This window comes from Armigeres subalbatus, chromosome 2 (assembly GCF_024139115.2).
Source record: "Armigeres subalbatus isolate Guangzhou_Male chromosome 2, GZ_Asu_2, whole genome shotgun sequence".
In the NCBI taxonomy this organism is placed as follows: domain Eukaryota; kingdom Metazoa; phylum Arthropoda; class Insecta; order Diptera; family Culicidae; genus Armigeres; species Armigeres subalbatus.
The window spans coordinates 139860917-139888398 of record NC_085140.1 but is presented as its reverse complement, the minus strand read 5'-3'; the positions used below and the strand labels follow the sequence as shown (position 1 = coordinate 139888398).

At 40.8% G+C, this 27482-nt stretch overlaps 1 protein-coding gene and 1 non-coding gene across 2 annotated transcripts; one reads left to right on the top strand and one right to left on the bottom strand.

The window, feature by feature from the left end:
• Positions 1-482: 482 nt before the first annotated feature.
• Positions 483-557, bottom strand: Trnaa-agc (transfer RNA alanine (anticodon AGC)). Its single transcript has one exon. It is a non-coding gene; the product is annotated as a tRNA-Ala (tRNA).
• A 15664-nt stretch (positions 558-16221) lies between these two features.
• LOC134209268 (uncharacterized) lies at positions 16222-17118 on the top strand. The gene has a single exon (XM_062685248.1). The coding sequence runs from the start codon at positions 16222-16224 to the stop codon at positions 17116-17118; it is 897 nt and encodes a 298-aa protein (XP_062541232.1).
• The last annotated feature ends 10364 nt before the right edge of the window (positions 17119-27482 follow it).

The window sequence follows — 27482 nt, the reverse complement described above, 5'->3', positions numbered from 1 at the left end:
AATCCAAATGATCTCAAATTTTTAGAGGACACTCAGAACATGATAAAGCATCAGACGAGTTCTGTGGAGCAAAATCGATTTTTTGAACCACCCTTATGTGATAATATATAATAATCGGGCTACTGCGAGAAATTGCCCGAAACGATCGGATTAACCACTACAGAAAGATCGTAGTAGGCAGCAGCATCGGACGGTTTGTATTTAGCGCTGCGCTGACATTTGAAAAAAAATTTATCTGGTACATATTAATTCCATACAAAAAGTGAGGAGCCGTTTGAAGAATATGATAGCCTCGATGATAGCTATGAGTAGATTTGAAAATTTACAATAAAGGATTTCAGTTCAATCAAAGATAATTGCCTATTTCCGGGGATTAAACCACCCGACTTGGACGTTAATTTACAATGTTGTGAAAACTCATATGTGAATATGTACGTTATGTGAAAGATATTGATTTGGAAAATGTATTGGAGGTAACCACTTTCCTTCGATGGGACTCGAACCCATGACCCTACAGTACGCTAGACTGGTGCTTTAACCAACTAAGCTACGAAGGACGTCCTCAACCTTCGCAACCTAGAGGCTACTGAACGAGCTCGAGATTCCTAAATTGGACGCATAGTCAAATCACTCGCAATCCATTTCTCAAGCCAATACTTCCACATGTGTATAGCACACGTCCACATTAGAGGAGCGTGAGTATTTAGAATGTCTGGCGGCTAATAAAGGATTTGCCCAAACACACTTTGATGTAGCCCTTCGCAGGCAGAATGGCAATAGATAATCAATATTGGATAGCTGGACCAAGAATCGTGCAAACCAAATTTTCTGCAGAGAAAGGAGTGTGCACCGGTGCTTCAGTTTATGGTTCCATCAATTAAACAAACATCAAACATGTATCAATAACGAGCCCGTTGAAGTATATAGGCCAAGAGTATATGCCAGAGGACGCGTTCGAGGAATTATGTAGAACTTTTCGTTTGTATCGGCGTATCGGTAAGGATACTATAGACGTGCTGGTAAGTAAGTCTACTCCTATAAGAGTAAAATCAGCAGTGATTCAAATCGTTCGGGGCTGTCAGTTTGAATATGAATCTGAATCATGCACTTTCCCAGCAGTGGCTCAAGATTTATTTTTTACAACAGTCGAGATTCAAAAGCTTAAAACTGTTATACCGCTCAGTTCTATTTTCTGCAGATTTGAACCACGAATGAATCACGAGATTCAAATATTTTCAATTGTTTTGGTGTATGAATGCGTCATTTTATGTAGGGATCAATCCACTTTGCATTTACCGCACCTTCCTCAGCAGCAACATAATCATTTCATTCAATGAAAAAAAAATCAAACATGAATAGAACACTGCTGTGGAAGCCTGTGAGTTTGTTCTATTTTGGCCCATTTTCAAACTAGAATAGTATTCGAAAATTTGCAACAAAACTGAATCACTACTGATTTCACTCTAAGGCTTACGCCATATCCAGCGTGGTAGGTGGATTGATTTAACGTAAATCCATATTGATTTAACGTAAATCCTATACGTAGTTAGTGGACGGATTTAGGCAACGCGACACGTAAATCCGTCCACTAATTTACGTATGGGATTTCATGGATTACATTCTCCCCATACCGTGCGGGACCGAAATCCGTACAGCACCGAAATCCGTCCACCTCATGAGATATCAATAAATTAAAGGCGGTTGAAGGTAATTAATGTAGGAACAGTGTTGGTAAAATCACTCATAAATCTCAATCAACGAGCGCTCCCGTGCGAACGAAATGCATCACGCTTGAATTTTTCATGCTAAAACGCATCATTTCACTAATTTGCTAAAAAATCATTTTGGTTTAAAAACACATTTGAAATTAATTTGGGGGCAATTTATTGCTTATACATAAAAGAGTGTCTAATATTTTATGCGACAAACGTCAATTCACTGTTTTTAACGAAGCAGAACAAAAGAAAACCTACGATGATTCAAATGGATGATTCAACTCATCCATGAGTTTTTAGGTGCTGAGTTGGGTGCGTTTCAACTCACGCTTGATTTGAATCATCCATGAGTTTTGAGATTTTGAGTTTTTACCAACACTGTGTAGGAATAATTAATCTTATCCTGTTCAGATACATGGCAGTAAGCTTTTAAGGGCATAGAAATGGAAAGAAGGCTTTGAAATTAAAACAACAAAAATCAAAAGCAAATCGCCACACTCCAAACGCGGAGTTTTTGCCGCCATTTAGTTTTCGAAAAAAAAAAAAAAAAAAATAATTTAGAGTCAGGAGTAGTAGATTTTATTCATTATTTCATTATTTTGTTATGTATTTCATAGTTTTTAATGAGTAAATGTGAAACACTTCAAAAGTGGAAGCCTTAATGCTCCTGTGTCAATGACAAACGTTTTATTTACATTCGATTCCTATTTTATAATGACTTTATCATATACTAAGGTGCTTAAGTGTACGGATTTCGATGCCCCACGGTAGTTAAAAAAAATCTATACAAATTATTTTGTATATAGACTTCCCCCCCATTCTTCTTCATTGGCATTACATCCCCACACTGGGACATTGCCGCCTCGCAGCTTAGTGTTCATTAAGCACTTCCGCAGTTATTAACTGCGAGGTTTCTAAGCCAGGATACCATTTCTGCATTCGTATATCATGAGGCTAACACGATGATACTTTTATGCCCAGGGAAGTCGAGACAATTTCCAAGCCGAAAATTATCTAGACCGGCACCGGGAATCGAACCCGGCCACCCTCAGCATGGTCTTGCTTTGTAGCCGCGCATCTTACCGCACGGCTAAGGAGGGCCCCTTCCCCCCATTGCCCTTTGCCATATTTTGACAAATATATTTTTAGTGAGCGCGTTTCGTGGTCAAGCAGTATATGAGCAAAATAATGCTTGTTTAATCTTCCGTGGACGTTCATGTCTTCAATATTCAAAAAAACTGTAATTTTGTTATGAAACCATGACAAACAAATCAGTCGATCAACGTTTTATGCATAATAAGATTTCTATTTCGGTCTATTGCGACGGAAATTCTCGATGTTGCGTTATCATGCAAAACAAATATGAAGCAAGAATATGTTTTACAGACTTGTGTAAGGATATTTCGATTTTTTAGTAGTCCGGGTACAATCATTTAATAGTTTGTCGATAATTCATTACAGAGGCTGAATTTTAAATGTGTTGCATCAATCAAATCTGCTTTATTACATGGTCGTGTAAATTTAAATTGATATCTCTGATACTAAAAACCTTACTTCTCGGCAACAACATCAGGTGAACAAGGTTTTGTTTTGAGATTGGTTGAATTTATAACTATTATCTTTTATTTATTAGTATTCGTTACATTAATGATATCCATATTATTATTTCCATAACACATTTCTTAAAATTCAAAATTCATTTATAACGCCTACTATAGATAGATTTGTTGTGGTCTCCGGTGGGTTTATATTATATTTTCTTGTGTAAAAATCACGGGAAAGATGTGCTTCAAACATAAATATTGACAAGAAAAGTGATAGATGTTGACGAGTCTATCACTTTCCAGGATTCTTTCACGAACTGGCTGTGTATGTGTAGATTAGACTAAACTAGACTAGAAACGATCCGGATTAATAACTAACAAATCATGTAACATTAACAAACGAATTTAGATGGAAAATATCTGCAAGTAACTTCTACGTAGAAATTATGTTGTGTGCTTTATTGTTTCCATTTATCTAGTTATACCATTGTTGACTAAAAGATCTCCATTCTGGAATGCAACTTGCTGTGAGAAAACGATCCAGAATATGTGTCAAAAACATGAGCGATGCTTTCCCACGCTTTTGTATCAGGGCCATAACTAACTAGCTGAGTGAATCAGTGCCTATACAAAACTATGGGTCTCAGGGCTTTTTATAAATAGGGGAACTGTTCCGTTTTCAATCTCACTGAACATATATTCATCTCATCGCGAAACAAAGAAATACGGCACCAATTTCGTCGCCTCTTTTTGCTAACATGCGTGCTTACTGCTGAAAAAAATCACAAAAATAATAAACAAATCAAATACCTTTTCATTGCTTTGTTTTCCGTAGGACCAATATCGGAGCTATGAGATGAAGTCCAGGAGCAGTAACCCTAGTTCGTTCACTTCGTGTACGAAAAAGATAAAAATGCATTCAAAAGTTCATTCCACCCTAAACGTATTCGAGGTCAAATAAACCAATCCGACAAACGCTTGTCTGTCCTGAGGCGACCCCCAAAACATAGGACAATGTTACACTCCCCATCGGTTCATCGTCCTGCCACAATTGTGCCCATGTGCATGCGTGTTTACACGATTTCTCGTGCTCAATGTGAGGCAAGCCGGTATAATGTTGCTACACATTCATCATCGAGGATAATCTTAATCCCGATGGATTTATCGTTTCTGAAATGAAATTTTCGGTCACTTGAATGGACGACGTGTTTCCTTGTGGCGGCTCAGTTCGTGTTCGTTCCCATTTGGGCAGACTGTCCTGCTATCGGTCGGTATCGTCACTGAACTGGTCCAAAATGGGCTCAACAATCAGCTTCTGAAAGCAATGTTCGCCTCTTTTTAAAAAAAAAGTCATAGTATGGAGCGTAGAATGGAGAAAACCAATTCGATGCAATCGCAATGCCATGGGCTCTATAACAATGATGACGTTTCCAACAATAGTGGCCAACGATTGAACAGCTTTAGCACTGTTTAGAGAGGTAGATGGGATAGAAACGTTAACGGTAGGAAACAGGGATCATCAATTAACTGCGAAGACTTTCAAAAAGATTTCGTGAATATCAAATCAATCTGATTTTAAGGATTTTGCCAGGAATTTACGGAACATTAACTCCCTATTGTAAGATAAACATTTCCATGGAAGCCAATGTATTATGCAAGTATTATTAAGTATTATTAAGAACAACAAGTTTGTGGCAAGGTATAATATTAAATATAAAACAGGTTATTCCACCAATCACCACTGGTACTGCATACACCTATTTAGAAGTGAGGAATTCAAAAGCCATTTCATTCTTAGCTAATGCATTATTTTCATTATCTACCGTTACAGCAATTTGATGCAGAATAATTGACACAGGATGATCAGCTGTTCTCCAAAGATTACAGAAAATTCAATTTGAAAACCCTTATTAATCCACCTAGCGGTAATAGTGCCTTCACCGTGCATTTAAAAACTAAATTTGAGCCAATAGTCCAATCTCTCCAATTTTCAAAAAGAACCAATGTTTACATCTGCACACATTTTTTTTCTGATTCCTCGTCTACACATATAGCTATATATGTAGACAAAGAATCAGAAGGAATAAATTTTGGATGTTACGTCATTTTCCAATGTTGGTCTTGATATATTTTTGGACGAGGATTCAGAATATATAAAAATCTCATTCTAGCCAAAAATGTCATATTTGTCATATTTGTACATATTTGCAAATGAACGGTTGAATTGTACCACTATTTAACTCCAGATGGTACCCAAGTGGTCCTCTAAAAATTCCTCAAACATTAAAAAAAAATCGAATTTGTGTTTATGTAGTTAATGAAGGACCTCACACTTTCATTTCTTCCAGTTTTCAGGCTCAAGCATTGAGGGAGGTGTGATACATTGGCGATGGTATCGATTTCTGCAGAAAGCCCTCTTATACGTGGTCAAATGCACTTTTATGATCCTGCTACTGTGAGGTTCGGAATGCTTTTGTGTGTACTATTTGCTTGGAAGAATGTGCCCGGAATGTGTTCCGTATTCGAGGTGCCACCAAAGGGTAGGGAGAAATGTTTAATGTGAATCAGGCTATGCTTGTGCCATTGTCAACAAGATTGTCACTTGCAAATCGAAACTTCCAACGTTCCAGGATACTGCATGGTTGAAGGAGACCATATGCAGAATATTCCACATTCCACCCGCATTGACCCGAGTCCTGCCTCTCGGTTTGATAAAGAATGCTTGCCGTACCATCCTGAACTATGGCAAATTAAAAAGAAACCCAAAGCATAAATATTCCATTTCTAGTTTGTGTTTGAATGCTTCATCGTGGCAGTGGTGTGCTGGGCCAAATCAGTTGGCACTGTTAACAGAAGTTATTCGGATATGGAATGTTTAGCACCGGGTACGGCTAACGAGTCGATATTCAGTTTCATCTGCATATGGTACTAATCTTTCCATGAAAATTGCTGGCACTACTCTCGGTGAGTTCGAATAGCTTTCTCGACTATCCCAAGCCTCCGATGGAATCAAAATGTTGATCCGATAGATGGGCATCCCACATTGTTGTGTCATGCTTTTAAAGCCATGGCAGATGTTCTTCATGTTTTTTTGTACGTTCCACAGCACTATAAGTTAGAAAGTTGATGGAATTTTGACGATCCTGAGTATGACAACATGATGGAAAGGCTTCTTAATAATAAGCAGACGGCACAGTATGAAACTATTTGTGAGCTCTTCTTCAATTATTTGGCTGGTGAAATATTAATATATAAAAACCTTTTCGCGAATCCCACGGAACTAAGTGACAAAACATTTATTTCAAAACAGGCACAGTATTGGTATGGCACTCATTTATATGGTCTATCTTGTGTAGAATTTCTGTTTAAAATGGTACAAAGTTAAGAATGACCTTTCAATATTGTTTTATACGAATTCACATATCTATTGTAGTGCATTGTACAGCAAACAGATCTCAATTTAGAGCGCAATCATCTTTTGTTTTGTCTTTTTCATACGCTATGTATACGGAAAGGCTATACCCCATGGTGTTATATACCATTCGACTCAGCTCGCCAGATTTGGATCATGTCTGTATGTGTATGTGTTGTGTACAAAAGTATGAGACACACTTTTTGATACTAAACATTATCCGATTTTCTCGCAACATGTTGCAATCGACTCGGAATGTGGCCTAATAGTTTTCGATCGGTTAATGTGTTCCGGAGTTATAAAAAACACGCTGTTTGAAAAAAATCCAAACTAAAAAAAAAATTCAGAAATTTCTGCAATGCATTCATCGGATGTCCCGAACTGTTCTGATTATCCTGTAATGCCTCAGCAAATATGTCTTGAATCAAAATAAAGTATGAGATCATACTTTAGAAGCCTTCCTTAGCCATGCGGTAAGATGCGCGGCTACAAAGCAAGACCATGCTGAAGGTGGCCGGTTTCGATTCCCGATCTGGTCTAGGAAATTTTCGGGTTGGAAATTTTCTCGACTTCCCCGGGCATAAAAGTGTCATCGTGTTTGCCTCATGATACACGAATGCAAAAAAGGGAACTTGACTTAGAAACTTCGCAGTTAATAACTGTGAAAGTAATGAAAGAACACTGAGCTGCTAGGGATGTAATGCCAATAAGAAGAAATTCCAACGTGTTTCGTATCAGACGCTGAACATTCGCCAGATCCGGGTGATTAGTTCTGTGTTGCGCAGTCGGAAAGTAAATCGATCGTGTTTTTAGTGCGCGTCTGCTCGTGTTTTCTATCGGACGTAGAACGATCGCGCGATCATAGAGATGCGTAATTCTGCTTTGTGCGCGTGAGTAAATTACTTTCACATAACTATGTACAAAATAATTATTTATATAGTCGCGACTTTCTATAGATTACCTTCTCATCTAACTAACTATCCCTTTCCCGCGGAGCCCAAGAAAATGCACAGGATTCCTCGGTCTCTTTTAGCAATGAGCGTCAAACTAGTTTTCCCTAAATCTCAAATATACTGTGAGGATGTGCCCAGCATCTTTATTGTCTTGAATTTATGAAACTACAAGCATCCAAGCAGGCTCGGTTCCCAGTGCCGGTCTAGGCAATTTTCGGATTGGAAATTGTCTCGACTTCCCTGGGTATAAATGGTAACCTGGCTTAGAATTAGAAACCTCGCAGTTAATATCTGTGGAAGTGCTTAATGAACACTAAGCTGCGAGGCGGCTCTGTCCCAGTGTGGGGATGTAATGCCAATAAGAAGAAGAAGAAGAACAAGCATCCAAGTAAAGGCGATATATGGAAGAAAACGATTGACCTTTTTTTTCCTTTGCAAAAGACCATTTATCTCAGACGCGAAATCTACCTGAGGTTTCTGACATATCTTGGTTCTCAGGGTATAGTCAGACTTGAACTCCGATTGTTTTGCCGGTTGGCCGAACGGGTCATTTGACCTACTGCCATTTGATTGAAGAAAAAAATAACACAGATTGTCACAGTGATAAAAGTGAGAAACTAGAAGTGGGTGGTGATAAATGAAGAATAAGTTTTTTTTTTCATTTCCTATATTTCCTAGAAATCAGAAGTTTCAAATAAGGGAGATGAAGAAATAAGAAGATGAGAAGTGTTAAAAGTGAGAAGGGAAAATGTGAAGCGTGACGTAAATAGTGTGAAGAAGGAATTGCGAAGTAAAAAGTAAGAAGTGAAAATTAAGAACCGAGAAGTGATAAAAGAGAAATGAAATAAAAGTGATAAGTGAGAAGTGTAAAATAACACATAATGAATGAGAAGTGAGAGTCGAGTATTGAATTATGAGAAGTGAGACAAGAGAATCAAAAAATGAGAAGTTTGAAGTGAGAAGTTTTCAAAAAGAATTGATAAGAGAAAAATGAAAAAAGAGAAGTGAAGAATGGAAAGTGAGAAGTAGGAAGTGGGGAAATGAAAGTGGGGCGTGAGTAGTCAAAAGTGAGAAAAAAAAGTCGAAAGTGAGAAAATAATCCTTATTTTATTTTATTATCAGACTAAGGCCGGAGTGGCCTGTGCTGCACATAAAAGTCTTCTCCATTCAGCTCGGTCCATGGCTACACTTCGCCAACCACGCAGTCTGCGGAGGGTCCGCAAATCGTCCTCCACCTGATCGATCCACCTTGCCCGCTGTGCACCTCGCCTTCTTGTTCCCGTCGGATCGTTGTCGAGAACCATTTTCACCGGATTACTATCGGACATTTTGGCTACGTTCCCGGCCCACCGCAGTCTTCCGATTTTCGCGGTGTGAACGATGGATGGTTCTCCCAACAGCTGATGCAACTCGTGGTTCATTCGCCTCCTCCACGTACCGTCCGCCATCTGCACCCCACCATAGATGGTACGCAACACTTTCCTTTCAAAAACTCCCAGTGCGCGTTGTTCCTCCACGAGCATCGTCCAAGTCTCGTGTCCGTAGAGAACTACCGGTCTTATAAGCGTTTTGTAGATAGTCAGTTTGGTACGGCGGCGAACTCTATTCGATCGAAGCGTCTTACGGAGTCCAAAGTACGTACGATTTCCAGCCACTATGCGCCTCCGAATGTCTCTGCTGGTATCGTTATCAGCGGTCACCAGTGAGCCCAAGTACACGAAATCTTCAACCACCTCGATTTCGTCACCACCGATAGAAACTCGTGGTGGATGGCTTACATTGACCTCTCTTAAGCCTCTTCCTATCATGTACTTCGTCTTCGACGTGTTGATGACTAGTCCAATCCGTTTAGCTTCACTTTTCAGTCCGATGTAGGATTCCTCCATCCTCTTAAAGCTACGTGCCATGATATCAATGTCGTCGGCGAAACCAAATAACTGGACGGACTTCGTGAAAATCGTACCACTCGTGTCAATCCCTGCCCTTCGTATTACTCCCTCTAAAGCGATGTTGAATAGCAGACACGAAAGACCATCACCTTGCCGTAACCCTCTTCGCGTTTCGAAGGGACTCGAGAATGCCCCTGAAACTCGAACTACGCACATCACCCGATCCATCGTCGCCTTGATCAACCGTATCAGTTTATCCGGAAATCCGTTTTCGTGCATTAGCTGCCATAGCTGGTCCCGATCGATTGTATCATGTGCGGCTTTGAAGTCGATAAATAGATCAGATGTGTGGGCACGTTGTATTCGCGGCATTTCTGCAATACCTGACGTGAATAGAAAATAGAAAATAATACTAGAAAATAATCATTATTTCTTCCTTTTTGCTTCGTTCTCTTCCCACCTACCTTCTTCTTTCTCACTTATTTTTTTTTCTTTTACTTCTGTGAAGTAAGAAGTGAAAAGATAGATGCGAGAAGTTAGAAGAAAATTGTAAGATTAGAAGTACGCTGTGGAAATTTTGAAACAAGTGTGAAGTGTGTAGTAAATAATATGATTTTTTTTATGCTTTTCTTTCACTTTCTTCCTTCTTCTATATTACTTCTACTTTATTATTTATTTATTTTTCTTCTTCCCTCTTCCATACTTTTTCATTTTTCTTCTCTTCTCTTTTTCCTTTTACTTTCTTACATTGATCCTTTCTCTCTTTTTATCTTTTTTATCTCTTTTTTCTTTTTTTTCATGCTACATATTTCTTCTTTCTTCCTCTTCCCTTCTTCCGTCTTTTTCTCTTTATCTTCTTGCTTCTGCCTTCCATCCACTTTCTTTCTCCTTCTTTCTTCTTTTTTCTCTTCTTCCATTTCCCTCTTCTTCCTACTTTATCTTTCTACCTTCTTCTTTCTTTTTCTTCTACTTCTTGTTTTCTTCTTTTTCTTCTTCCTTCTTTATTTTTATCCTTGCTTCTTCTGTCACTAATTTTTCTTCTCCCTTTTTCTTCTTGTATATTGTCTCTTCTTCCTCTTTCTTCTTTTACCTTCTTCCTTCAATCCTCATCCTTTCTCTTTTTTTCCTTCTTCGTTATGCCTTCTTCATTTTAATCTACATTTATCTTTCTTATTCTTCCTCCTTTCTTTTATTTGCTTCCTTTCTCTATAAATTACGTAACCCTAAGAAGGGGGAGGGGGTTGCTGTGAGTGTAAAAATCCATATAAAATTTGTATATGGCTCATACAAAAAGTGCGACATAAGGGAAGGGTGGTTGAAAATGGTCATTTTTTGCGTTACGTAATTAATGAAGCTTCCCTTAAATGGGATCGTTTCGTGTCTAATGACACGTGAAGACATTCTTCTTCAAAGCTCTAAACAATTGTTTTTACCTCTGCATCTCCATGCTTGTCTTGAGATATGGTTTTGTGTTAGTTTCAAGGGATGCATTATCTCGATTCACATTGCACGATGGGCAACGCCGGGAAATTACGAGGAAAAAATTATGTTCACCTTGAAGATGATACTTTAGAAACAAAGTCTCTTCAGCAAAGTCAAAGCTTATTAATTAAGCTTTATTTTGAAGTTTGTTGCAATAGGGTGGTCCCACTTATGCGATAAAATTTTCAACTTCTTTATTTCTAAATTTAGCACTGTACGATGGCCAGACAACCACACTTCGCATATGAATGCTCTATTAAAATCGTTTACCAATCCAGATTTCATCAAAATCACTCGATTGTGTCATTCGATTATGTAAACAAAACTTGCATTTTTATGCTCTGAAACTTTGTCACTTCGATAAAAATTAAAACTAAAAAGTTACAATCAAAATATTGATTTTCTAGGGGGTAACCCTTTATTATTTGAAATTATCATAACAAATGATACAGACGACGTACAACAATGGCCAGCAAAGTGCCTCAAAATTATATAAGGAACAACTTTCTAGAACAAAGTACAACGCTTGAAACATGGAAGTGGAAAACTCAATCTTAAAATGTAGTGGGATCACCGTATTGCAGCAAACTTCAAACAAACTCCCGCTGTGGCCCATCGTGAATTGGTAAATTATGCAATCTTTTAAAAAGATTAGACAAAAAGCACGCATCAATTTCGCTAGCAGACACGCTCAACACGTACGGACGTGTTTTTTTGCTCGCGCATTTTTTCGAAGTGTTTTTTCTCGTTCTTTCGCTGTTTACGTTTTCGCTTGTCGCGTTGGCGTTATTTTCTCCCGGACCCGTCATGGGAGACTCGGTGGCCGATTCGGTCGCTGGAAAAGTGCCTAAGCGCACTTGGGTAACCCCTCCAAGCAGCTTTTGCAGAGCAACGTGTTCTCGCCGTTGCCGCTTGATGACGCCGGCAATCCGCCGAAAAAGAGGAAGAAGCAGCAATCGCAGCTGCCGCAGGTGCAACCGGAGCGGAAGGAGAAGTGCCCGCCCGTGTTTGTGAAGGGCGATCCGCCGGATTTACGCCCAAAAATTCGCCAGCTGATCGCTAAGGGGCTGAAATGTACTTTTCGGCTCTGCAGCGAGGGCGTGAAAGTGATGCCGGCCAACAGGGACCATCATCAATCCGTCGTGGAGTTCCTCGAGGTCCACAAGTATGAGTACTACACTCACGACCACCCCGGCACGAAGCCGCTCAAGGCTTTGCTGCGAGGACTTCACGACATGAAGGAGGAAGAGCTCCAAGCAGAGCTTGAAAGTTGCGGACTGAAGCCAGTAGCCGTCCACAAGATCGCTCGTCACGACAAGGCGAGGAAATATCGCGACCAGCTTTACCTGATCCATCTGGAGCACGGCTCCACTACCTGGAAGGACCTGAAGCTGGTTGGCGTTATAAATTACACCGTCGTTGACTGGGAGCGATATCGGCCAGTGCACCGCGATGTCACGCAATGCACCAACTGCTTTAATTTCGGGCACGGCACCAGGAACTGCCGCATGAAGCCGCGCTGCAACAAGTGTGGCGAACCCCATCCGACTGATGAGTGCGACAAAATGGAGGTGGCCGATCCCAAGTGCGCCAACTGTGGCGACAAACATCGGGCCACCACAAAGGGCTGCCCAAAGCGAGCCGAGTTCCTGGAAATCCGGAAGAAGGCTTCCACCAGGACCATTCCGAAGAAGAACCGTGTTCCTGTAATCAACGAGGTGAACTTTCCAGCCATCCCGGCCCCCCGTCGTGTGATTCCAATACTCCCACCGCTACAGCCGCACAAGCGACTGGCAGCGGCAGCTGCATCAGTCCAAGCTCCAGCATCGTCGGCACCATCCACCAGCGAATGGCCCCCGCTTCCTCCTCCTGGGTTCCGTCGGCAGTCGGAGAACGAAGCCGTCCCACCGGAAGAATCTGCCCCGCTGTACACTCCGGAGCAACTGATGCCGATCTTCGCGCAGCTCGCCACTCGACTGCGCGGCTGCAAAACCCGATTCGACCAGGTCTTCACACTTGGCATGTTCATCATTGAAAATGGCTGCTAGGGTGGGCCTGGTCAACTGGAACGCTTGCTCGCTAAAGAGCAAAACAATCGAGCTGAAGGATTTCCTTGAGGAGAAGGAAATAGACGTGGCGTTTATCACCGAAACGCACCTAAAACCGGAGGTGAACATCAACATCCCGGACTTCCGCATCGTGCGACTCGACCGGCCGACCAGGGGAGGTGGTGTGGCCATCGCTCTTCGCTACAACATCAACTGTCGTCTGCTTCCAAGCTTCCAGCTCAGTGTCATCGAGGCCATCGGTGTCGAAATCACCACTTCGGTCGGCACAATCGCGCTCATCGCGGCGTACTGTCCAACGCAGGCCAAAGCCGGCGATGGATCATCGGCTGCCCTTCGGAGGAACATCGTCAAGCTGACGCGGAGGCAAGGCCAGTATATCATTGCCGGCGACTTGAATGCCAAACATCAAGCCTGGGGCAACAGTCGCGGCAATCGAAACGGCACCATCTGGAGCAACGACATGGAGGAAGGCCACTACACGATCCTGAGCCCGGATTACCCCACTCGGCTGAGTCGGTCCGGTGCCCACGCAACGCTCGACCTCTACGTAACAAACCTGAGTGACCACGTCTCGCAGCCGGTTGTATACCAGGAGCTCAGTTCGGATCACTATCCGGTGGTGGCGGAACTGGGCTCCTCGGTCAATCGGCACCAGCAGTTACGGCGGAACTACCACCGAGTGAACTGGCAGCGTTTCCAGCAGTGCGTCGATAACACCGTCGACTACGAGGTGCGTCCGGAGACGCCGGAAAGTATCGACCGCCAGCTGTGCGCTATCGAGGAGGCGATCACGGCGGCCCGAGAGCAACACGTACCGACGGCTCGGCAGGTAAGCAACTCCTTAAACATCGATACACTCACCAAAGATTTGATTCGATTGCGGAATGTCACTCGCAGGCAGTTTCAGCGTACTGGACTGCCTGAGCTTAAGGCACGCTGCAATCGAATCACAAAAATTATCAAGGCCAGAATGGTGGACCTCAAAAATAACGACTTCTCGAATAAGATCCGCACTCTCCCAGATTATGCTAAGCCGTTCTGGAAAATGACCAAAATTCTAAAAGCCAAGCCTCGGCCCATTCCACCTTTGATCCCACTAGACAATAATGGCTCTAAGGATCGCTTGATAACTCCTGCAGAGAAGGTCGCTGAAATAGGTCGTCATTTCGTCAGCTCACACAATCTTGGGCAGAACATCGTCAGTCCACACGAAGCAGCCGTCAACGAGCATGCTAACAACATCCATTTGATTCCCAACGACTTCTCGGAGGAGTTGGAGATCTCAGCTGACGAATTGACGGCCTATATCAAATCGTCGAAGAACATGAAGGCCCCAGGCTTCGACAGCATCCTGAATCTCGAGCTCAAACACATGAGTGCTCCGTTCTTTGAGCACCTCTCGCTGATCTTTAATCAGTGTCTCCGGCTTAGCTACTTCCCATCGTCCTGGAAGTCAGCGAAAGTCATCCCCATCCGGAAGCCTGGGAAGGATCCTTCCTCCCCAAAAGTTATCGACCCATCAGCCTTCTCTCAGGGTTATCCAAGCTATTCGAAAAGCTATTCATCATCGGTTACTTGAGTCTGCCGAAAATCTCAACATCTTGCTCGAGGAACAGTTTGATTTCCGACGCGGTCGGTCAACTGTACACCAACTGACCCGAGTTACCAACGTCCTCAGACGGAACAAGTTTGTCTCGAAAACATCCGCCATGGCCTTACTCGATGTCGAGAAGGCATTTGACAATGTATGGCATGATGGCCTGGTGTACAAACTACAACGCTACAATCTTCCCAGCTACCTGGTGAAAATCATCAACAATTACCTGTCGGCAAGGACATTCCGGGTCTCAATCAGCGGAGCGAGTTCCAATGCGCACAACATCGTCGCAGGCGTTCCCCAGGGCAGTATCTTCGGGCCCCTGCTTTTCAATCTGTTCACCTCCGACATGCCAGAACCTCCAGAAGGCGGCATTCTGTCTCTGTTCGCAGATGACACATCCATCGTCTACAACGGTAGAGTGATCAGAGCGCTAGTGGCAAAACTCCAACGAGGCCTGGATGCCCTGACAGAGTACCTCACCAGCTGGAAGATCTGTATCAACGCGGCGAAGACCCAGGTCATCATTTTCCCCACTCCAAATCCCTAAACTTGTTCCGCCTGGGGACTGTAAAATCATCCTCAATGGCACGACTGTGGAATGGGCCAATGAGGCCGACTACCTTGGCTTGACCCTCGACAGCAAGCTTATTTTCAGGCAACAAGTTGACAAAACGGTGACAAAGTGTAACGTCTTGTTGAAACTACTGTACCCTTTGATCAACCGCCGGTCGTCATTGTCCCTGAAAAATAAGCTTGCTGTCTACAAGCAAATCATCCTCCCTGTGATCGAATATGGCATGCCGGTCTGGGAGAGCTGCGCTAAAACCCACCACCTCAAACTTCAACGGGTCCAAAACAAATTCCTGAGGATGATCCTCAACACCCTTCCCAGGACAAGAACATCCGAGGTCCACCGTCTGGCCGGAATAAAAACCTTACATGAACGCTTTGGTGAGTGTAAAGAAAAGTTTAGGGTCCGTTGCTTGCATTCGGATCAGGCTCCAATTAGGGCGCTAGTTCCAATCTAGGTTATCAAATTTTTTTATTGTAAATATTAGTGTACATAGTAGTTAGGTTATCAAATTTAAAAAAAAAAACACACCAGCGCCTCCTAAAGGCCGTCATTATATATCATATTAACACCTAAATAACAATGTAAACATAAAAATTTAAAATTGAAGTTGGAGGGCCAAGCCGGCCGAGCACTGTACATGTAGAAAAATATTAATTGTAGAACAGAAAATGATTAAATAAAGAAGAATTTTACTACTACTACTACGCACGCATCAATTTATTTTTCTTTCCGGACCGCACAAAGCAGAAAAAAAAGTTTAACGCGTCCTTTCTGCGTGCTTACTGATACAAAAGCATTCGCACACTCAACACAGAACTACACCCAACCAGCGGATGACAGATTTGAATACAGTTCTGCATAAGCAGTTGGCAACCGCTTCTCGTGCGCGATAGTCGTGTTTTCGGATAGCTCGCTACGTTCTTACAGTTTATAGCATTTTTTTGTGGATCCTGTCGCGAAACATTTTTTGCATTCGTCGCAAAATGTCTTCGAACAGGCGAAACACGCTAGTCGTCGATTTCAGTGTTCTTCCGACACGACCTACGCTGGAACAAGTGAAGGAAGTAATCGACGTCGATCTTAAACTTAACATGGCGGATGTTAGAAATATCCAATTGCACAACTTGCGAAACTGTGTGCTCATCGAATTGAACGATGCAGGGTTGGCATTGCGGCTGCAAAAAGAGCATCATCTGCGATACACATTCCGATGCCAGGGTATAAAGTATTATATCCCTATATATGTAGATGGCCCCACTACCACCGTGAGGCTACATGACCTGCCACCATGTATGTCTAATACAACCATCACCCAACACATGGAGCAGTATGGAAAAGTTATCTCCATACAAAACGAAGTTTGGAAGAATTTCTTTCCTGGGGCTCCGAACGGTGTCAGAGTGATACGGATGAGGATGGAAGTGCAAATACCATCGCGTATGGTGATAGACAACGAATCTACACTAGTGACAATCCGAGGCAAAAAACAAGTGACATCGAGCGGGGGAACTCAGCAAGAAAAACAAACAGCTTCTAACATCGCCGAAAAACAGAGCAAAGACGTGGACGAAAACGAGTATCGCACCGATACAATTGAAGCTACCCCGCATGCGGCAGATCACAACATCAGCGACAACGATGAGAACGACGACGACGACGACGACGCACACAACAACCCACAATCCGGAGTCACGGCAAAGAGACGGCTGTCGACTGGAACAAGCGAATCGATCGAGGCTAGATATGAACAAGATCGGAAAAGATCGTGCGATGATGAGAGCTGCCGAGAAGAGTTGCAGTACAGTGGAGAAAATCTGTCCGATTCAGGATGGAAAGTGTACAACACTAGGTCGAAGAAGAAATTAAATGTTGTATTGTAATGGGTAATGGGAGGGATATTTTTACATACGGCATGAATGCACTCTAGCAGTGTGAAATGCCGCTAATAAAAACAAACAAAAAAAGTTCTGCATAAGAACCTTACAGAAACTGTATAATAATTGGGCATATACAATTTCGGAAGATTTTAATACAATTGTTGAATTGAAATAATACAAATTTGTATTATTTTAATACAATATCTGTATAAAAAGCTTACATAATTGTATATGCCCAGATTTTATACAATATTTGTCAGATTTGTTTTTTGGGTGTACATTCTCAAATTCCGTGAAAGTTTTGTACTCAGTGACTGAGTATAATTGTATTGCTGTCTTTTTTCTTCCCGCGGAAATTTCAATCAATTTGCGTCAAAAGCAGGACTACTCATAGTTATGAGAAGTCCCGCTTTTGACGCAAATTGAGTAAAATTTTCCATGGGAAAAAAAGAAAGGGCAATACAATTTTACTCAGTCATTGATTAGATGAAAGTCAGCGTGCAGATTATCTTCTTCCGGAATCTAACTTTGGACACTTCCACGCACCGATTTAAATTTCGGACACTTTTTAATTTCAGACACTCGAACCTCGGACATCTATTCTAAATTAAACTAGGAGTGACAACTTTTGATTTTTCTCCATAATTTGTAACGGGTGACATTTGACTAAACAACGGTTTAAAACTTGGCAGTTTATTATGCATCATAGTTCAATTCATATTTTGATATACTGTCAAATAAAATGCTCAAGCGGAGGCGATATGCGTACGTGTTTTTGGGATAAGTACGTATATCATCCTCACTTTAGCATTTCCTTTGGCTGACTATAATAATGGTGCGATAATAATGAAATCTAATACTTGGCCAGCAGGACTTACTAAAAATTATATTCACAGCTTATGTATTTTAAATCAGATTTACCAATAATAACCGCCACACACATGATTGATACTTTGAGGAATCAAGTGAACATAGCGTCAGCTACCGAATGCACAACAATGATCTATCCAGCTATGCAAAAACAACCAGATACTATTTAGTGAATTAATTAGGTATCATTGAGCGATTTCAATTCCTTAAAACGTACTTAAGTATGTAAGTTAAATATTTAAACGATTTTCAACAAGATAAGGTTGAGAACCTCTGTAGTCTGCATTTACAAAGTCCCTTCCCACCCGTTGAAGGTTCTAGAGTTTCTTCCCCATTTTGTCGGAAAAGCTCTTCCGTGGATGTGGACATCTGTTTGGGAATTCCTTGCTCTTAGCAGGTTCGGCGCACGCTGCAGTTTTGGACTGGCAGGGGAAATAAGTAAGCAGTGTTCGTGTGGTTCCAAACAATAGTCTAGCTATGCCTGTGCTTGGCAGATGAGTTCACATCGTTCGCTCGGCGGCAATGCGATGCCATTTCAAAGCACTTTACATTGTAGCTCTCCAGGTGGAAATTGGAGACTCCCGAAAGTCTTCCCCAGAAATCCCCCCTCAACTCAATGAACAGACGGAGCTGGCCGAAGGTTTGAAGGTTTCGATGCTTGCAACTGAGAAGTAGCATATTTTCACAATTCAGCAGTACCAGGACGAATCGTTGCAGGGAAACAAACAGGGAGTGCATCAGGTTTTTTTTTGCTTCGTGAGCTGAACAGGTACCTGTTCGTTGTTGTGTCAATGTGGTATAAGGGAACACAGTTTCCCACTTTGGTGTGTCACACGAGCTGTAAAGTGAATGATACACATTGCACACGCAAACAATGTTTGCTTGGGTGCTCTCAGGAGAGTATCTATTGAAATAAAAATTTCCACTTGAAGGTAATACATATGAGGGAATACATTGGTTGACAGTTTCAGGAGGAGTTTCAGTGCATTTTAAATTTAAATTGAACATTTGTTTTCGACCCAATCATAGCCGTCCTTTTTTCATGTTTCGGGAGGTGAACCACTCCATGACACCGAAAACCTTGATAATAAAGGCAGACAAAATTCTTATCTTTTTATGTTGAGCATGTTCGCTCATATTCCATAAGTAATGTTCGCGTTTCACAGTATGTAGTCGAACACAATGAAATCCCTCAGCACGTACTATTAATGAATTAAAACTCCTAAATGGATGGCAATGAGCAAATAATCAGCTTGTTATTAACTACAATTCAAAGCATGAAAAGCTTCTCGATTCCCTATCTAGCTCAGACAAACATCTTTGGTTATTTACATAATTAAAATCATTTTTCAATACTTTGTTATGAAAACTATATTTTCTTCAGAGCACATTATCGTTAATCGTTAATATTTCTTTGATATTTCAGTAGTGAAGTGCAAATTTGTTCCCATCAACATCGTGTTTTCTACTTTTTCACGTATATTTTAACAACGATAGGTTTTTTAATTGGCAAATAGAAGGTAGTTATGAAAATGTCTCCGCCAGCTCTATGCTAATAAGCATTGGAACATTTGAAACCACCACCCATCTGATAATTTGCGATAACCTTAGAAAAATCGCCTACCCCAATCCGTGCGTCAGCCAAGAAAACTCGCTAAATGTTGTTTGCCCTCATCAGCTAAAATTTCCGTCCCAACTGGCGGTGCTGCTGTCGGTATTAAAATAGCTAATTGAAAAATTATCATGCAGCGTCTGTCTTATCAGGCAGAATGGTGGGCTCGGCGGCAGAAGCTGGGTGATGATACGGTGAACACACGCACTAAGCCTCGTTTGCTCACACGGTGAACGTGTGCCGGAGCAACCGATTAAGTAATTTGGAGCTAACACGCACCTTGTCTTGTTGAAGAAGATTCCACCGCAGCACATACTACACACATACAAACGTGCCGACGTGTTTGCTAGTTTCTGGGAAATATTAGAAGCGGCTTACTTCTTCGTCCCACCAACAACAGCGTAGTCATGTGAGGTTAGTGAGGCGCATTGCATTAATATATTCATGAGGCGATTCACACGTGTTCCTAGTGCTAATTAATTCACTGTTAATACGAACTTGTTGATGTGGTTTTTGGGAGAGGAAATTTATGTGGGTTTTCGTGATATTCATCGGATTGCGTGAATACTGTATGAACCTCAAGACTACGAGCCCAAATTAAGTTGATGGAGTTGTGAAAAGTACATCGTATGAGAATTCTACGCAGGTTGAACAATTAAAAGGTAATTGAAGCCTTATCCTCTTATATTCAACAAGAGAAGATTAAATTAACATTGAACGCATATACAACGTTTTTCTTAAATCTTAAAGACCAAAATGATCTTAGTAATGGAAGGACTTTTATTACTGTGAATCCAATAAAAGTAGTTAAGGATTTAAAATCTTGTAGTGTAAGCAGAAAAAATATAGAAAAGGTATAAAAAACAAAAATATTTATAAGAATGTACACAAGTTCTGATTTTTTTTCGGTCGTATTTTTGATCGTGTTGCTTCAATTCAGCATCAGAGTTTATACAACATGTTCCTAAAACCTAAAAACATTGGAGGAACTTTAGGAGGAATATTCATGGCGAGTCTTCTGGGGGTATTTCTGGTGGAGCTTCCGAAGAAATCCGGATAATTTGTATATATGAAATTAACCCACCGCCGCTGGCTGCAAATGATCTATTACACCACACCAACGCCAATAAAATTACAGTCGGCACACAGATCTAAGTGAAAGAAAAACCTTGGAGATAAACATGTACTTGAGGCTTCTTCGTTTCGAATCCTAATGCTTTCATCCCACATTGTTTAACGTACTCACCGGAATTATCGAAAAAAGGATTTTTTTCATAAACGCTTGTTTAGTAGGCTCAGGAGTGTATAACACTTTGACCAAGCCGCACTTCAGAATAATGAGTAGCCATACCCCTCATATTCATCGATCCAGTTAGAGATCGTACTGTGGTGTTTTCCATAGATTCTTGCTAGTCCCAACCAATATTAATTATATGTTGTAGCAATGCACAATATACGTTTAGTGAACAGTGGTTTGATGTAAGCCTGGAAATCACGCGAATGAATCTGCGACTTAATTCCTCACCTCTGAACCACGCTTGTCCATCAACTTTAGAAGCTATGGAAAATATCAACCGTTTAAATTCGTTATGCGTCAAACTCCTTTGCCAACTTTGAAGAGTGACTGACGGGCTGTTGGGAAAAGTTCGTTGATCACGATAAACGTTATCTTCCGGTGCGTCCACCTTTGCTAAAGTGCCCGTCTTCTTGTTGCTGTAGATCACAGTAGATGGAGTTTCGGTTGCGTACCACCAGAAGCTCCTCGAAAGAATATGTGCAAACAACGTTAGCGGCATCATCAACGATCTATGGGAGTCGATTGGTGAGCACAGCAGCAGGAGAAAGGATAAGAACTGCACAGAGACGGGTTGGTACGATATGGAGTGTTAGAAATTGACGAACGAGAACAACGTTTCCAGAAACCGGATGTTGGTGTCGGGTACCCGGTTGAATAGAGATCGATACAAGGAAGCATGAGCAGCTGTAAATCGAATCCGCCGCAGAAAGACAGTATAAAGAAGAAGTTATTACTGAGGCGCAGGAAAAAATGGAGCAGAACGATATGCGGAGGTTTTAAAAGACTATCAATGGCGTGCGGAGAGAGACAGTGAGACAACGACCAAGAAGGGAGTTTGCTGACAGATAAAACCAAAGTGTCTGCCTAGTGGAAGCAGCACTTCAAGACTTTGTTGAACAATGGAAGTGACGGTGCATCGGTGAATAAACATTAGCCACGATGGACAGAATGAACGTCAGCGACGATAGACAAGCTGGAGCCATCTACACTAGATGAGGTTAGAACAGCCACTGAAGAGCTGACGAATAACAAGGCTGCGGGGAAAGAACAGCTCACAGTTGGATTGTAGGACAAAAGGTCGAAGGTCAAAAGGTCGAAGGTCAAAAGGTCGAAGGTCAAAAGGTCGAAAGGACAAAAGGTCGAAGGACAAAAGGTCGAAACAAAAAAACTGTGTCAAAAGGTCGAAGAACAAAAGGCCGAAAGGGAGAAAGGTCCTTCTTCCTTATTTTTTCTCCCTTTTACCTTCTATTTTCCTAATTCTTTATTTTTCCTTCCTCTTCCATCCTTCTTAATTCGTTTGTTCGCTTCCTTCTATATCCTTTCCTTCTTCCTTCTTTCTTGCTTCTTCTTCCTTCCACGTTTCACCATCCTTTTTTCAAACTTCTTGCTTCCTTCTTTGTTCTTTTTTTTCCTTTTTTCCTTCTTCTTTCTGCCTTCCTTATTTCTTTCTTCCGTCTTTCTTCATTCTTTATTCCTTTGCTTTTCTTCTTTCTTCATACTATCTTCCTTCTTTCTTCTTTTTTCCCATTTTTTCCCTCTTTTTTTCCTTCTTTCTCCTTCCTTTCTTTTTCCTGCTTTCTACTTGTTTCCTGTTTTTCTTCATTCTTCCTGTTTTCTTTCTTTCTTCTTTCACTTCTTTCTTCTTTCTTTATTCCTTCTTTCTACTTTCTTTCTTTTTTCCTTCTAGTTTCCTGTTTCTATTCCTTCTTTCTTTCATTCGTCTTTCATCCTTCTATTTTTCGTCTTTTTTTCTTTCTTTTTTCCTTATTTCTTCCTCCTCTGTACTTTATTTCCTCTATCTTTCTTTCTTCCTCCTCTGTTACATGCTTCTCCTAACTATCATTGTTTTTGTTCCCTTGTGGAGGGAATTCTTTCTTGACGTTTTCTTCATTGTGTCTTATCTCCTTCTTCTTCATTCATTCTTCTGCTTTCCTTCTATTTTTTTCTTTTCCATCTTCATTTCTTCCGTCTTTCTCCCCTTTTTCTTCTTTATTTCCATCTCCTTTATTCCTTACTTCTTTCTTCTGTCTTTCTTCCATCCTTTTTCCTTTATTCTTTTTTCCTTCTTGCTTCCTCTTTTATTTCTTCATTTCCTCTCTCTTTCTTATTTCGTTCTTACTTCTTTCTTCTTGTTTCCTATTTTGATTATTTTCTTCTTCTTTCTTTTTGCCTTCTTTGCTTTTCTCTTCCTTTTTTCTTATTTCTTCTTTCTTTTTTCCTTCTTCCTTTCTTCTCTCTTTCTTCCTAATTTCTTTCTACTTTCTTTCTTCTTTCTTTCTTCTTTCTATCTTCCTTTGTACCTTCCTTTCTTCTTTTTTCCTTCTTTCTTATTTATTTCTTTCTTTATTATTCCTTATTTCTTCCATTTTTTCTCTTTTTCTTCCGCGTTACTTGCTTCTTCCTTCTTTCTTCTTTTTCTCTTCCTAGTGTCTTCTCTTCTTTTTTTCTTTTTCTTCCTTCTTTCTTCCTTTTTTTTCCTTAATTTTTTTCTTCTTTCATCTTCATTTTTTATTCCTTCTTCTTTCTTTCTTTTTGGTTCTTTGTTTTACTTCTGTTCTTCTTCTTCTTTCATCCTTTCTTTTTCTTACTGTATATTTTTTTCCTCCTTCTTTCTACCTTTTCACTTGTCATCCTTATCTCACTTCTTACTTCTCCCTTCGTTACTTCTCACTTGTCACTTTTTATTTCTCATTTCTTCCTTTTAACTTCTCACTTCTCATTTCTCACTACTAACTGCCCACTTCTCACTCTTCATTTTTCACTTATCAATTCTTACTTCCCACTTCTCATTTTTCACTTCTCACTTCTCATTTATCTATGCTCATTACTCCTTACATTACAGCTTACTTTTCACTACTCATTTGTTGTGTTTTTGTTTGTTCGACATTTTCTCCTGCGAAGTTATGACACATATTCGACCTTTTGACCTTTCAAACTTTTGTCCATTCGTTCTTTTGTCCTTTTGATTTTTTGACACTTCGAGCTTTTGACACAGATTCCCCAGCTGAACTTTTCAAACAATGGAGTGAGCAGCGTTACAAAATTCTGCAGTGTATTATGTCGAAAATATGGGAAGACGAGGAATTGCCTGTTAGCTGGTTGGACGGCATCAATTGCTAACTTTTTAAGAAAGGGCACAGACTTGAGTGCGTCAATTACCGAGGAATTCGGCATAGAAAATTATGTTCTGTATGTTGTTCAGGAAATACAACTTACAGACACATCATGCTGGAACATGGTTTTCCGGCGAAACTGATACGGCTGATTCTTGCTACGTTAGACGGATCGAAATCAAATAATGCGGACTAAATTTCGACATCATTTGTAACCTAACAAGGATTAAGAAGAGTGATCTACTCTCAATCATTTCTTCAATATGGCGCTAGAAGAGGCGGTAGGAGAGCTGGCGTGCAAATAAGCGGTACCATTCTCACAAGATAGCATATACTCCTGAATTTTGTGGATCATAACGATGTTGTATGTCAGCGGTTCTCAACCAGGGGTACATGTAGCCCTGGGGAAACCTTCGCAGGACCCAGGGGGTACCTCGGACAAATATGCGCAATGGCGGATGTGTTACAGTTCTTATTATTATTATTATTGTCTTTATTTCAGAGGCTTTCAGCCCTAGGCTGGCTCACCTCTTAACGTTACAGTTCTAATTAAAACTATTAGATAAAGTTTTGGTATGCTCGGGCAAGTGAAACTGGTTGCAGCAAGTTAACTGTTACTGTGATCTATGTGCAACGTGGGTGATGCTCGGGTATTTGTGTAACTTTTTTATTTCTTTTAATTATGTCGACTGTTAGCAATGTACTTTTCGGTGATTATTTAGCGTTTCAGTCTATATTTTGAATGAAAAACAACTTTGCTTTAAGGTGACTTGGGGAAGCACTACACACCGTGTTATTTTGCCTATCTTTTGTCTCTTTCTAGCATTATCACCTCGTAACTTTGGAGCGGCGTATTTCGGGTTTTAGTTGTTTGATGTAACTGTAAATGTATCAGCATGTAGACGGAGAGTAAGCACGCGCCGCTGATACTTTTTCAAAATCATATTTGTTGTAGAAAAAAAATTAAGCATTCAATGATGAAAATGATTACGATTTGATGATTGTTTGTGCTTCCCGTATCCCCTTAAGGACCATAACTAATCGATTTTTCTTCCGTATTATTACTGGGTAAATTTAGAAAAGAAAAAACAGATAAATAAATATCAAATATAGGTACATCCCAAGAGACTTTCACAGTCAGACGCTTTTACTTGGAAAATAACGTTGGCTCTAGAAAGTCGTTGCATCAGCTGTTTGTTATTTTATGGTACACTTTTTGCAAACGCTGACGACGGTGCTGCCGGGTTTGCTTATACGTCGGTCAGATCGTGTCGTGCCAGCAAGAAAAATGTATGAGTCTTGCTTTTATGTTTCGTACGTGCAGTGCGATGCTGAGTGGCGAATTTGGATGCCTTGTAGTCAACGGCCAACGAAGATGCTGCGGCTGCAGGCACGCCACTGCCATTAATGCTCCTCCGGTGCTCGCCCGATTCCGAATCAGGGTGCCACGTGGTGGTTCCCTCTGTTCGTTCGTTCGTTCGTTCGTTCCTCTTTGGTAGAAAACTGTTACGCCCAGAACGATCGACGTCAATATTGCATGACCGAGACACGCGATTTGAATTGACCCTCTCATTATGGTCGTTATGTGCACGACAGGGATTCTTACCGTGTGGCCACTTTAGCTTGAAGGAGGGCACTTCCTGGAACGTGTTTATTTTTAGAAGATTGTTCCGCAAGCACACAGCTACAGGTAGGCGAAATGTGTCGAGGTGATTGGGATTACTTGCGAAAGGATGAAACGTTTAACTGGGATCGTGAAGATGTGAATATTTATTTCAATTAGGTTTTTGTTACCGTTTATCTGAAAAAGAAAAAGTGTCGTATAGTATAGTGTCGTAGCATATTATGATCTCGTATGGTATTGCGTCTTGTAGCACCATCAACATTTTCCACCGTTGAAACAAGTAGTGAAGTGAGACGGATCGTATTTCATACCCCGGCCGTTTATCTTAATTTTCCTGGGATTTTGATATTCTTTTTATTCTGACCATCAGGACGTGAGCATCATCGCTTAGCAACAAAAAGAATATTGTCCTCACATCCGTTCAAATTGAATTAACTATACTTTGATCTATTTATTAGGGGTCTATACTTGACCTTGTAAGGAAAGGCGTAGGTCTTCCGATTAGAAATGAACCCTGCAGATGGGTTTGAACCCTAAAATCCGCCCATGGCTACACCACTTGCAAGAAAATACACAGCCAATCTGGTTGCAGCAACTCTACTTGTTTTTGTCTTACATAAACCTCGAGGGGCCCTCCTTAGCCGTGCGGTATGATGCGCAGCTACAAAGCAAGACCATACTGGGGGTGGCTGGGTTCGATTTCCGGTGCCGGTCTAGGCATTTTTCGGATTGGAAATTTTCTCGACTTCCCCGGGCATAAAAGTATCATCGTGTTAGCCTCATGATACATGAATGCAGAAATGGTAACTTGGCTTAGAAACCTCGCAATTAATAACTGTGGTAGTGCTTAATGAACACTAAACTGCGATGTGGCAATGTCGCAGTGGGGGATGTAATGCCAATAAAGAAGAAGAAGAAACTTCGAGGAGTCAATTTTGGTTTGGGCGTGCCGTGTTGCATTACGATAGAAGTACAATGTATCAATCGCAACAATTTCTAGACAAATAATCATCAAGTTGAACAAATAAATTCACCTAACCGTTCATTTGCATTTAAAAACTATAAGTAATGGCTCGATTTGAATTTGAATCATTTGATTAGAAGATTATCCAAGTCCATCGCAATTCCTGAAAATCGAATAAAAAACTGTTAGTTTTTTATTTTTCACTCAAATTGAATTCAAGAGACCAACCCTTTCTTATTTGCAAAAAGTGGTGAAAGCAAAACGAAATTGACAAAAACAAAAAAAAAATGAGATAACTGAGGTTTAGTTTTGTGAGATTATGTAACTTCCTGGTGAAAACAAGTTTTTGCCAACTTTGCCTGAAATTATTTACTTTAGATATGTATATAAAAAAGAGCTTTCAAATTATATAAGGGGTCGTTCAATAATGATGTCACAGGATTTATTAGGGGAGGGGGTCTAAGATTTTGTGACAGTACGTACACAAGGTATACTAAAAAACGTGACAGAGGTGGGACGGGGGGGGGGTCTGGAAAACCCAAAAAGTAGTGGACGTCATAATTGAATCGTCCCTAATCATTATTATAGCTGGTTTGCTCTTCAAAGTGCTAAACATATTGGTTTTAAACATTGGAAAACTTGCTAAATATATGTACTTTCCGAGGAAATATATTAATTTCGATTTTTTTTTGCTAGAATGCGCATATATGGACGAGAATTAACAATATGTTTCAATTTCATTTTTGTCAAACATACAACTACCACATATTCCTTGCCTTCAACAAACGGATCATTTATGCCCATGAACCATTAAAATTGAAATCGATGCCATATGAAGCCCACCACCTCACAACTCCTCAGGCTTTCCCGTACGCCACAATATCCAC